Source organism: Bison bison, unplaced genomic scaffold (assembly GCF_000754665.1).
Source record: "Bison bison bison isolate TAMUID 2011002044 unplaced genomic scaffold, Bison_UMD1.0 scf7180017864319, whole genome shotgun sequence".
Taxonomy (NCBI): Eukaryota; Metazoa; Chordata; class Mammalia; order Artiodactyla; family Bovidae; genus Bison; species Bison bison.
In genome coordinates this window covers 904,251-915,647 of record NW_011494891.1, presented here as the reverse complement: position 1 = coordinate 915,647, position 11,397 = coordinate 904,251, and the positions used below count along the sequence as shown (strand labels likewise).

General features: G+C 36.2%; 1 protein-coding gene across 1 annotated transcript in view; it reads right to left on the bottom strand.

Moving 5' to 3' along the window:
* Positions 1–854: 854 nt before the first annotated feature.
* The window catches only part of FGF10 (fibroblast growth factor 10), a 99,120-nt gene continuing 88,577 nt past the window's right edge, over positions 855–11,397 (bottom strand). The window contains exons 2-3 of the mRNA XM_010852965.1: positions 8,636–8,739; positions 855–3,784 (exon numbers count right to left, since the gene is read on the bottom strand). Coding sequence (XP_010851267.1) covers positions 3,587–3,784; positions 8,636–8,739 — 302 coding nt within the window. The 3' untranslated portion in view covers positions 855–3,586. The remainder of the gene's footprint in view (positions 3,785–8,635; positions 8,740–11,397) is intronic.

Below are 11,397 nucleotides of genomic sequence, written 5' to 3'. Positions count from 1 at the left end.
ATAACTTTTTTTAAACAAAGCTTAGATAAGCTAAAATCTTCTTAGATAAGGCAAAGGCAATTTCAATTTTTGCTGAATGATCATAAAACCTGAATAAAGAAACATCCAAATTATAAACTGTGTATATTAGTGATGATATATTTAAATGGTGTCCATAACCTTGCTTGGAGCTTCCCTGGTGGCTCAAATGGTAAAGAATCTGTGGGCAATGTGGGAGATCAGGGTTCCATTCCTGGATCAGAAGGATATCCTAAAAAAGGGAATGGCAATCCACTCCACTTGCCTGGAGAATTCCATGGACAGAGGAGCCTGGTGAGCTACAGTCCATGGAGTCACAAAAAGTCAGACACAATTGAGAGACTAACACGCGTGTGCGCGCGCACACACACACACACACACACACACACACACCCTTGCTTGGATCCTGGCCCCAACTTGCAATATTATGTATTTTTCTCTCTCTACTTTTCAAATCAAACTCATTGGCTTATTCCATCCCCTTGAAATCAGATTTTGCAGGCTCCTGGCTTTCCTCCACAAGTCTTTCATTGTTTCACAAGCCATCCTTGTTTTCAATTCATCCTTCTTTATCCACTGTGTAAACTAGGTGGACCTGAATACTTAGAAAAAATCAAAAAGCATTTGGTTGTTATTAGAGTAAGGATAGCTGACTCACACGTGTAAAGCATTAAAGAAACCTTACAAATGTTTAAGTGACTTTTTTTCTGTTGTTGTTTGGGGCTGTGGGGCATTTAACCACATCCTGCCTAGCACACAACACGTGAGCGTCTCGCTTAATTACCAGGTATAGTCTTAGGCTAATAAAACAAACAAGGACAATATTTTTATTTTCTTTACCCAGTATTTTTATTGATTTATTTAAATGTAACATACTATACACTGTTCAGCCTTTTGGGAGGTAGGAGGAGGGAGGGAATCTATATCTTTATGAGGAGTCTCCTTGAAATCAACATTCAGATGGATACACATTTGTGGCTGATACACCCTGACATTGTAGCCAGGGCTCACACTTCCTACAGAGGCAGAGCTACCAAAATCATGATTTAAAAAAAAACAAACAAAAAACCATTCAGGACCGGAGCTGCTTTTCCTTCAGTAGCACAATCCAGTTGCAAGGGGGGGACCAGATTTCTATCTCAATATCAAGCAAAGATGCCATTTTAAATGCAGGAGAATCTAATTACTCTTTACTAAACTGTTTCTATCTTTTTTTTCTGTCCATGTGTTTATTCTGGGGGTGAGACAGGGGAGAGGTAAAGGAGATGTTTTCTATTTTTGGCTTCTGCAAGCTTTGATACATTTTGCTAGAAGCTGTTTCAGTGTTTTGAGTACTAGGATGATGACTGTTTACACACAGTCTCTTGGTAATCTGAATGGCTATGTGAAATACGAATCCAGTGTGCACCCTATGTGCTGTTACCATGGTCATCTAATACTGTATTTGTCTCACCAAACATTTAATTTTGGTTGCGGGTGGTCCATGTTCATGTGTCAGGTGCAATTATTATTTTAAAATAAAACAACAAAGATAATCTAGTTCTCATAGGAATGCATTACAGTATAGCGTTCAGACTCAGTTACCAATGAAATTTCAACATACAGATTCCAACCACAAAATTAAACATTTTTAGAATCCCATTTGTCAAAAAGCAACTTGGAAGCCAAGTACCATAAAATGCAAGTTTATCATAAGCCAAAACATTCTGCCTCAAATGCATTTCCTTTGAAATCCCAACTTTTTTAAGGAATGAGAAAAATATGATCTTTAATGGAATTACTTTATGGGAAAATTTCTCAATAAAGCTAATTTTTCAATAACAGATTAACTGGAAGTGCTGGTTAAGCATCGACACAATTAAGTTATTAGAGAAGATGATAAAACACCAGACTTTCTAGAGCTTAAACTTTAGTAAAAAGACACATTTAGTAAGTCTTTCCTTTGTACCAAAATACTGTGTCAAATAATAAAAATAAACAGACCTTTTCAAAACAAGAAATATTAAGATAAAACTGCAGTATCAGTATAATCTTATAGTTATCACTTAAAGTATTTAGAACAAATAGTATTTTTCTACACTTTTAAAAATCACTACAGACACTGCAAATAAGGTTTAAGTATTTATTTAGTGGAATACAATGTGATGATGACTGGTATGCTTTTCTGTACTGTTTTCTATACCTGCTCTAACAAAATGAATTTCAATAAGGTTACATTATGGAACCTTCCAAAGCTCTTAAAATTTACAGAAAATAAGTTTTATTTGGTTTTGCAAAGACTAGATCATACCATTTGAACAAATTTCAGCATATAGTTACACATACACCAGGATATATTTGCTCAGTTTAAGCCCCTGTGGGGGAGGAGGGTTGCACTTCATACCAAATTCCTTGACAGTTCCTGTGGGGAGATACACTATGTGAGACTTGTAAAGTGTTCTTACATAGGCAGACAGCCTCTTCATCATTTACCACTGTGACATACGGCAGAAATCATTAGTAAATAATGAGCCTATGCTACTAAAATGCATTTGACAATTAATTTTCTTTCTTTTACTGTACTTTTGGAGGCTCACTGATTGATTAAGAGAAAAATTTGGTTTTTGGGTCTATTGCTTAGGAAAGGAAGCCTTCGGAGTGATGTATGTTTGTAAATGATGGCGGGTATCTCTCACTCAGGCCATGTCGTAGTATTGTCATGTTTCTTGTTGATGGTTCTTATGGCAGAAGTGCAGATGAAGTCAACAGACAGCACGTGGGGCACTCACACTCTTTCCCCAATTTTATCTCCTATTCTTGAAGTGTTTGCCAAGTTTTAAAAACACTTTGTCATGAATATGCATGTGGTGTGCTAAAGAAAAAGAAAAGGTAAAACAGAGAGCAGCTGCTGAGGATACTCTTTAAAACCCCAAAAGATATTTAACATCCTATTAAATAAATAACTTAGAAGGAAATAGAAAAGGATGAAGGCAGAATGCACAAGCATACCATTACTATTTGTTTGGTTAGAACAGTTTTACACTACCATGTTTATATTTTTTAATCCTATCCGATTCTTCCATGACATCACACGCAAAGCTCCTTTGGTTGTGCATATGATATGACCCAAGTGCTTTCCAGTAAATGCTTGCATGTCTTACTGCTCATTGAATCATTAGGCTTGAATGAGCAATGAATGTCTTTGATATGAGTTCGTATTCCATAAATAACTTTCCCGAAATTCATTCAACAGATTGTTCCTTGTCCTTTAAGTTCTATCTCAGAGGATAAAAACAAAAACATAAACAAAAACTTGACCCCAAAACTCAGCCACAATATTGTTCACTTGGGAATAAATTCCATCCATTTGATCTGCTTATATTGTGATCACAAGGCAGGACACAGAACTAACTAAGAGAACATCATATGTCAGCAGAGAGTACAAAAACCTTCAAAGGCTTCCTTTCTTTCAAGCAAGCAGACATTTGCAATGTGTCTTTGCCTTGTGAAGTACTGTCTTCATAAAGAATACCAACTGTGCCTCATAAAGAGCCTTTGGTTATACTGCATCTGCAATCATTGCCTTCTTCTATGAGTGTACCACCATCGGAAGAAAATGAGCTGAGGTGTTTTTCCTTCGTGTTTTCTGTCCTCTTCTAGGAGCTCCTTTTCCATTCAATGCCACATACATCTGCCTCCCATTGTGCTGCCAGTTAAAAGATGCATAGGTATTGTATCCGTTTTCCTCTATCCTCTCCTTCAGCTTACAGTCATTATTAAATTCTTTCTGCAAGGGAAGAAGAAAATCCTTTATTCCTGTGGTGATGACACTTGGTTCCATTTTACACAAACCATCCAAAGAACTCCACTTGCTGGGTTTTATTTGCTTTTGTCATCTGGACATAAGTCATGTGCTTATACAAATCATCACCAACAGAAGAGTGAACCAAAAGGACAAAACATTCTACATTAGAAGGCACATGATTTACTTTTATCGATCATCATAACCACATTTGGGGCCCTTTTAAGGAGCTGATGTGCTTTGAGTATGACATGTTTAAGTGCCTAGAATGATTATTAAGAAACAAGCATTCTAGTATGATGAACGAATAATAAAGAATGTTATTATCATCTTTTTTTTTTCCAGAGTAATAATTGAGGTTCCATGGGAAAAACAGAATTACAGGGAAAAGGTGGGCTTATCAAGTTTGCAAATTTTATTTACCTATAAATCCACAATAAATACACATACATTGTTAAGAAAGCAGATCTTAAAACCATAATAGCTCTAGATAAACAAGAGACCCTGGGAGTGAGGGATATCCTTCTCTTTTCCAAATACCAGATTTCTCAATTTTGTAAATTATTGACAATTTTCCATAACTTGGAATTTTGACCAATTTTACTCTGAGGTTTAGGAATAGTTGAACAGTAGGACATGAGACAACCTTGCTTTGTGAATTCCTGTGTCAGAGAAACTATAAATCTGTGACTAGCACAGCTTATCGGAGAAGGGGATGGCACCCCACTCCAGTACTTTTGCCTGGAAAATCCCATGGATGGAGGAGCCTGGTAGGCTGCAGTTCATGGGGTCACGAAGAGTCGGACACAACTGAGTGACTTCACTTTCACTTTTCACTTTCATGCATTGGAGAAGGAAATGGCAACCCACTCCAGTGTTCTTGCCTGGAGAATCCCAGGGACGGGGGAGCCTGGTAGGCTGCTGTCTATGGGGTTGCACAGAGTCGGACATGACTGAAGCGACTTAACAACAACAACAACAGCACAGCTTATATAGTATAAATCTGAAGACTTGAACCCTGAGAAATTCCACTTTATAGCCATAGTCCTTTGGCTTCATTTCAAATGGCACAGTTTTTTTAAGGGGATCTTTAGTGACAAAGATTGATATCTCATTCATTTTAGAAATCTAGATTGTAGAAATCCAGATTTTCTCTCAGGAGGGAATAGCAAAAAGGAGATACCTTACTAATTTCAAAACTCTGACTTTAGAAATATTCCTTTTCCTTTATACCCAAACTAAAGCAGTTAAAAAGGACCTGGGGCTTTCTTCCTTCTGTATCTATCTTCTCTATGGAAACCAAGGGCATCTATATCTATATACATATGGAGACTACAGGCATCTTTCAGTTGAAACCTCTACTGTGCAGTTCAGTATTTCTCACTTCAGGACTTTTAGAAATTTTGACTATGTGTATATTTAAATAATTCAAGTTTTCTGCAGAGTAGATCCTAATTTTGAACATTATCAGAACCATAATGAGCAGGTATAGTTTAATGTTATCAGTTTAAGCTTTGTTTTCTGGAATCTATCCTCTATGCTTCTCCTCTATAAAGAATATTTAAATGTAATGTTCAAGTGATGACTTATTTGGCTGAAAGTAAGAAGAAAAGGTAAATTATTAAAGGTAATGATTTTAACATCACAAAAATTTATGCATTAGAGATGATCTGAATTCTTAATTTATTTTTTCTCTTAATTGATCCTAGTCTGTCTGAAACTATATGGATTTAAAAGCAAAGAGGATTTTTTTACATGAGCAATTATATTTTTTCAATAAAGAAGGTATAGTTTAGAGACTATGGAAGAATTTATATTTGAAATGGAGCTATATATAAAAAAGTATGAATGGATGCTAAATTTATTTTTCCTTAAAATTAATTTATTGAGAAATGTTTCTGAAAGTGAATTACACTTGTATCAGACTCCTCATCTCTGGTGTTTAGATTGTTGAATAGACTACTGGTCAAATTTTTCTATCAGAATCTCTGGAGGAGACCTAGGAATCTATAGTTGTTTACAGCATTTAGGTGAATAATAAATATTAAAGGTTTTTAAAAAATCGAGGCTAGAGCAAGATCTCAAAAGTAGAGTTTTGATAGTTTAAAAAAGATTTTTAGATTTTCTCGGGATTGCCTGGGAAATTTCTTCAGTTTTTAAACCATGCCCTATAAGCACTTATTCTATATAATTCAGTTTTATAAACTATCAGTATTTATTTAAGTCCATCAGTCAGGAGAAAACTTGATATACAATATAATACAATTTACACATGGATCAGAAGGCAAATAATGAAAATATAAGGGAGATATATGTTTCCCAAAAGGGAATCAAGGAAAGTATTTAAGAGAATAGAATTTATAGAGTTGGTTTAATCAGTCACTTTGGGCTTTTACCTAATTGCTATTTTCAAGAAGGCGATGGAATCAGTGGAAATTATCTGGAAAAAATATAGAGGGATTACAAGAGTTGTTACCTGATGAAAAGTGAAAATGAAAGTTAGTTGCTCAGTCATGTCTGACTCTTTGCAACCTTAGGGACTGTCACCTGCCAGGCTCTTCTGTCCATACAGAATTATATAGAACGTGTACTCATGAATAATTCTGGTAGCTCCTAGTCCTATTCTGCCCTGAATAAGACATTGAATTTTAGTAGATTTTTAATTTAGTTTTGAACAAGCCATACTTTTTTTACTCTTCCTGGTGGTAATGCAAAATAGAAAAAACAGTGCACAATGGTTAGAGAAAGAGCTCATTTCTGAGACAGGCTAGAAGTGGAGTGTGTTAGCTGTGATGAGTTGAACTACTTGGAGAGGTAGTTAAGTTTATGCATTGTACTATCTGTTTATTGTACGGTTCCAAGTGCTAAAGAAATCATGTGGGACAAGGCAAACCTTGTCCTCTCAAATTTCACAATCTACTCTGAGAAGACAGTCAACAACAAGCACATTATTGAGAGAAATATCTGATAAATGCCATTGGAGATCATTAAAATGGTATGATGTGATAGAAAGCAACTGGGCATCTATGTTAGAAATAGAGAATGAAACAAGTCACAGGCCTTAGAGCTCAAGAAGAGGCATAGACTCAGGGCATGAACTGTGTTGGAACAGAAGAAAAAGTGGGGGAATGGAAGGAAAAGTATTAAATATTTTTATGACATTTGAGAGTTATCCATTTTTCCTTGATGTCACTTTTTAAAAGTATGCTGCTGCTGCTAAGTCACTTCAGTCATGTCCGACTCTGTGCGACCCCATAGACGGCAGCCCACCAGGCTCCCCCGTCCCTGGGATTCTCCAGGCAAGAACACTGGAGTGGGTTGCCATTTCCTTCTCCAATGCATGAAAGTGAAAAGTGAAAGGGAAGTCGCTCAGTTGTGTCCGACTCTTAGCGACCCCATGGATTGCAGCCTACCAGGCTCCTCCGTCCATGAGATTTTCCAGGCAAGAGTACTGGAGTGGGGTGCCATTGCCTTCTCCGTTTAAAAGTATACTTTATCAATTAAAAATCATTTCAATCTTTTATTGCAATTAAAAATTTTACATGTCTCTCTCAATCTAAATTTTTATTAGGTTTTACTTTAAAGCATTGGTTTTGACTGTGTATTAGTATGTCTTCAAAGAATATATACCTGGACCTCTTGCTCAGTAATTCTGATATAGTAGATTAAGGAGGAAAGGACCTCTGCATGTTTATTGAAAAGAAAAACAAGAATATCTCCAAAGTGGTTATGCTATGAACCCCCAAATGGAGCCTTATGGACTTAAGCCTTATAGCCTTAAGACTAATGGACTAAATGGTCCATTAGACTTCTAGGTTCAGTAGTAGAGCTACATACAATGGAAAAAAATAACTAAAATTTTTCTGACCCATTCACCCAAAAAGCATTTACTCTATCAAAGAAATTGACCCAAAGTATGCCTGATTCTCCAATTATAAATGGGTTTTACAGGAATGAAATACAAAGCTATTGTATATCCAGACCAATGACAGGACCAATTTCCAATGATTCTCAAATTGGGGGTACCAATTGGTAAAACATGGAAACTCGTTAGAAATGCAAAGTCTTATAGACTTAACTGAATCAGAAAATCTGGGAAAGTGTTTTAACAAATCCACCAGGTGATTCTGACACTCAAGTTTGAGAGCTGCTGGCCCTAGGCAGGCACTGCAGTAATCCTAATACTAATCAACAAAATAAGTTTATTTACACATTTTAAAGTGATATTCCCTGATACTTGCTATGGACCACAGAGGGTGTATGTACCCAAAGCACTGGCTGGGTAATAGCTCCATCAGTGAATTAATAATTATTGTTCAGATAAATAAAATTCTGAAGTTGATTAACAGCACAGAAAATTATGAATTTCTTGACGTGTCTTTCCATTTCAGATTTTAACAGAATACAAAACACTTATGCTGCTATTTTATCTCTTGCTATAATACACAAACATACATAGCATGTGGGTTTCTGCTCAATCCAAGATCTTTATTTTCAATGATTCTTCAAGTTGTCTGCAGCAACCACAGCAATTTGGCCAAATGCTTCCGTGAGAGTCTGACTGGTTAGCTCAGAACATTCAGAATATTAGCATTCTAATCTTTGACTGATATGAGTGCCAGCCTGTGTGGTAGACTAATGAGTGAACCACAGAGGAGATTATAGAGTTGAAAGAGCTGCCTTGCCCGCCCTTGAAACTCTTGGTGACTAGCCCTTTGTGCTTCTATTTACTAGCAACAGAATGATAACAAAGCTATTTAATGGCTGGGGAAACATTGCAAAACTATGGTAATAATTTACTGAACTGGATTTTTCAATTAAAAGCAGAATACTTCCCGAGCCATAGAGTTTCCCCTTCTTGTTCATGGCTAAATAATAGTTGCTGTTAATGGCTTTCACAGCAACAACTCCGATTTCCACTGAAGTTATCTCCAGGATACCTAAAACATACAATTTAAAAAGGCTGAACTTAAAGAGTCACATATACTTAATTGAAAGAAATAAAGGTCAGAAGAAGCTACTGTTCATTTTTAATGGTTGCAAAATCAAAAAGATGGGGGTGGGGTGGGAAACACACCTTTTTCACTGTGCCTAAAACACAGTCACTATATGAGGAAAAAAATAGTCTTTAAATGAATTCCCCTGCATTTTACTCTGAGCATAGAGGGGAAATATTGTTTTAATTAAAATACTTCCTTTGCTAACTCTGCATTTTCAACCCTATAAATATTGAAACAACTCTACTCATCTTAACCTAGATTTTATAAAAAAATTATCAGAGCACACATCTGTACTATGGTATTAAACTAAATCTATAGCATATGTCAATAATATGTCAGATTTACTTCAATCTGTAAAAACACTGGTAAGCTATTTCTTCTTTGTAGGACTCAGATAAACTAAATCTCTTGGCTGCATTTAACTGATAAATTTATTTTTGGCAAATGTACTGACATTCTAAAATACAGAGAGACTAATCCCAATGTCCACATTGTCTTTAAAATAACAGAATTGCTAGTCTAGGTTGGGAGAGAATCCATCAATACTTTTGAAAGCTTTAGTTTCTTTTTTTCTTAGAAAGAATGAAAAACTAAAGGAACTGGGAACTGACAGATAAGAGATCTTTTCTCCTAATACACAAATTTTGGTTAGTGCATCTAAAGATAATTTCCTCTGCAAAGTTGGTAGGTAAACTATCTACTTAAAATGCCACCCTAGCTTAGGTAAAGAGACCCCAGGTACTATACCTGCTTCTTCTTTTTGAACTCTTGGGAAAGCTGTCTCAGGGAAGAGAAGTACTCTGTGATTAGCAAAGGCCTCTGAGTCCAGACTGCATTTGAACCCTGGCTTTGCACTCATCAGTGAATGGCCACAGGAGAAGTCACTCAACTGCCTATGTCTCAATTCCATTTGTAAAATGAGCAGCATATTAGTACCTCCTTTCTAGTTTTATGAGGATTAAATGAGAGTACATATAAAACAATTAGAAATTGCCTAGAGCTCAGTGCTTTCTTAATTATTATGAGAGGAAAGTTTTCCTCTAACAGTCACAGAGTTTGAAACTTCTTCTTCAACAGGCTATGTAAATTCTGAATAAGACACACAAATTTCCACTGGCTTAGCCTATAAAATCAGAAAGCTGATATAAGTTAGCATTTATCCTGTACTTCCTATCATTAGAAACACCATCCTAAATGTGGTCAGCATATTGTGTGCTTATACTTTTCCCAAAAAGAGAGAGTGTCCTTTAGACACAGACACCTTTTTTTCTTTCTTCACATGCTGACAAGCCATGTTATGGCCAGTAGAAGGGCTTTCATGCCCCAGAGCAAAGCTGACATCACTAGAGAGACTTGGGCCAGACTACATGCCGTAGACCATTCTGTTCTTATATCCTATAGGAAGCCTGTGACCTAACACAGCACACCTCCTCATTAATAGAGTAAGACAGATCTCTTTTGGCAAGCTCAAACAAGGAAAGAGTGTGAAGAGTGAGGGAGACAGTATCTGCACTTTTGTTCTGTTTTGCTTTATTGAAGTGTAGTTGATTTACAATGTCATGTTATGTTCAAGTATTCAGCAAAGCAACTCATATACATACGGTGTTGCAAAGAGTCAGATCCAACTTAGCAACTGAACAACAACAACATATATGCATATATGTGTGTGTATGTGTTTCAGATTCTTTTCCATCATAGGTTATTTTGGGCTTCCCTGGTAGCTCAGACAGTAAAGAATCTGCCTGCAATGCAGCAAACCCAGGTTTGGGAAGATCCCCTGGAGAAGAAAATAACTACACATGTACATGTGTGTCTTTCAGTTTCTTTTCCATTAGAGGTTATTACAAGATATTTTTGATATCCCATTCCTTATGCTAGTAGTTGTCTTCAAGGGATAAACACATTTATTTGCACATGTTAAAAAGTACTTTTTTTTTTACTTTATTTCTTTAATTTTCACAATGGTCATCTAAGGAGGTTGGATTATTCTCAATTACAGATGAAAAACTGGATGATGATACTGAGGTTTTATAACTTACATACAAGGTGAGTAAGTGACATAGGTCAATTATGAGGGACCCAGTACCTATCTCCTCTCACTTTCAGATTGTTTTCGTCTCTGTCTCTGACTGTGTTGCCTCTCCATCATATATCTTGCTTCTTTCCTGTTTCCACAAGGGAATTCTGCTGGAAAACCAACTGACAAAATGACTCATCAAGATAATAGTCTTTAACAACTTAATAATGTGCTTTTCCTCCCAAGGATTTGGCATGCCATGGACGATGATGTCTGAGTCTCAGGGAAGGAAATCTAATGTGCTTTATTTATGTCATAAGCAGAGGGTATAAAACAAGGCAATGATAGGAATCTGGGGCAAATATTTAGGCTGATATTTGTTTTACCTGCCAAAAAAGGCAAGTAAATACTATCAGTAAATTATATGATAAGCCCTATGTATGCTTTTTAACTGGAAATTGTTAGAATGAAAAAGGTTGATTTCAGCAAAGAATTACAGATTTTTAAATGAGAACAAGTAGAATTACTGCAGATGGTGACTCCAGCCATGAAATCAAAAGACGCTTATGCCTTGGAAGAAA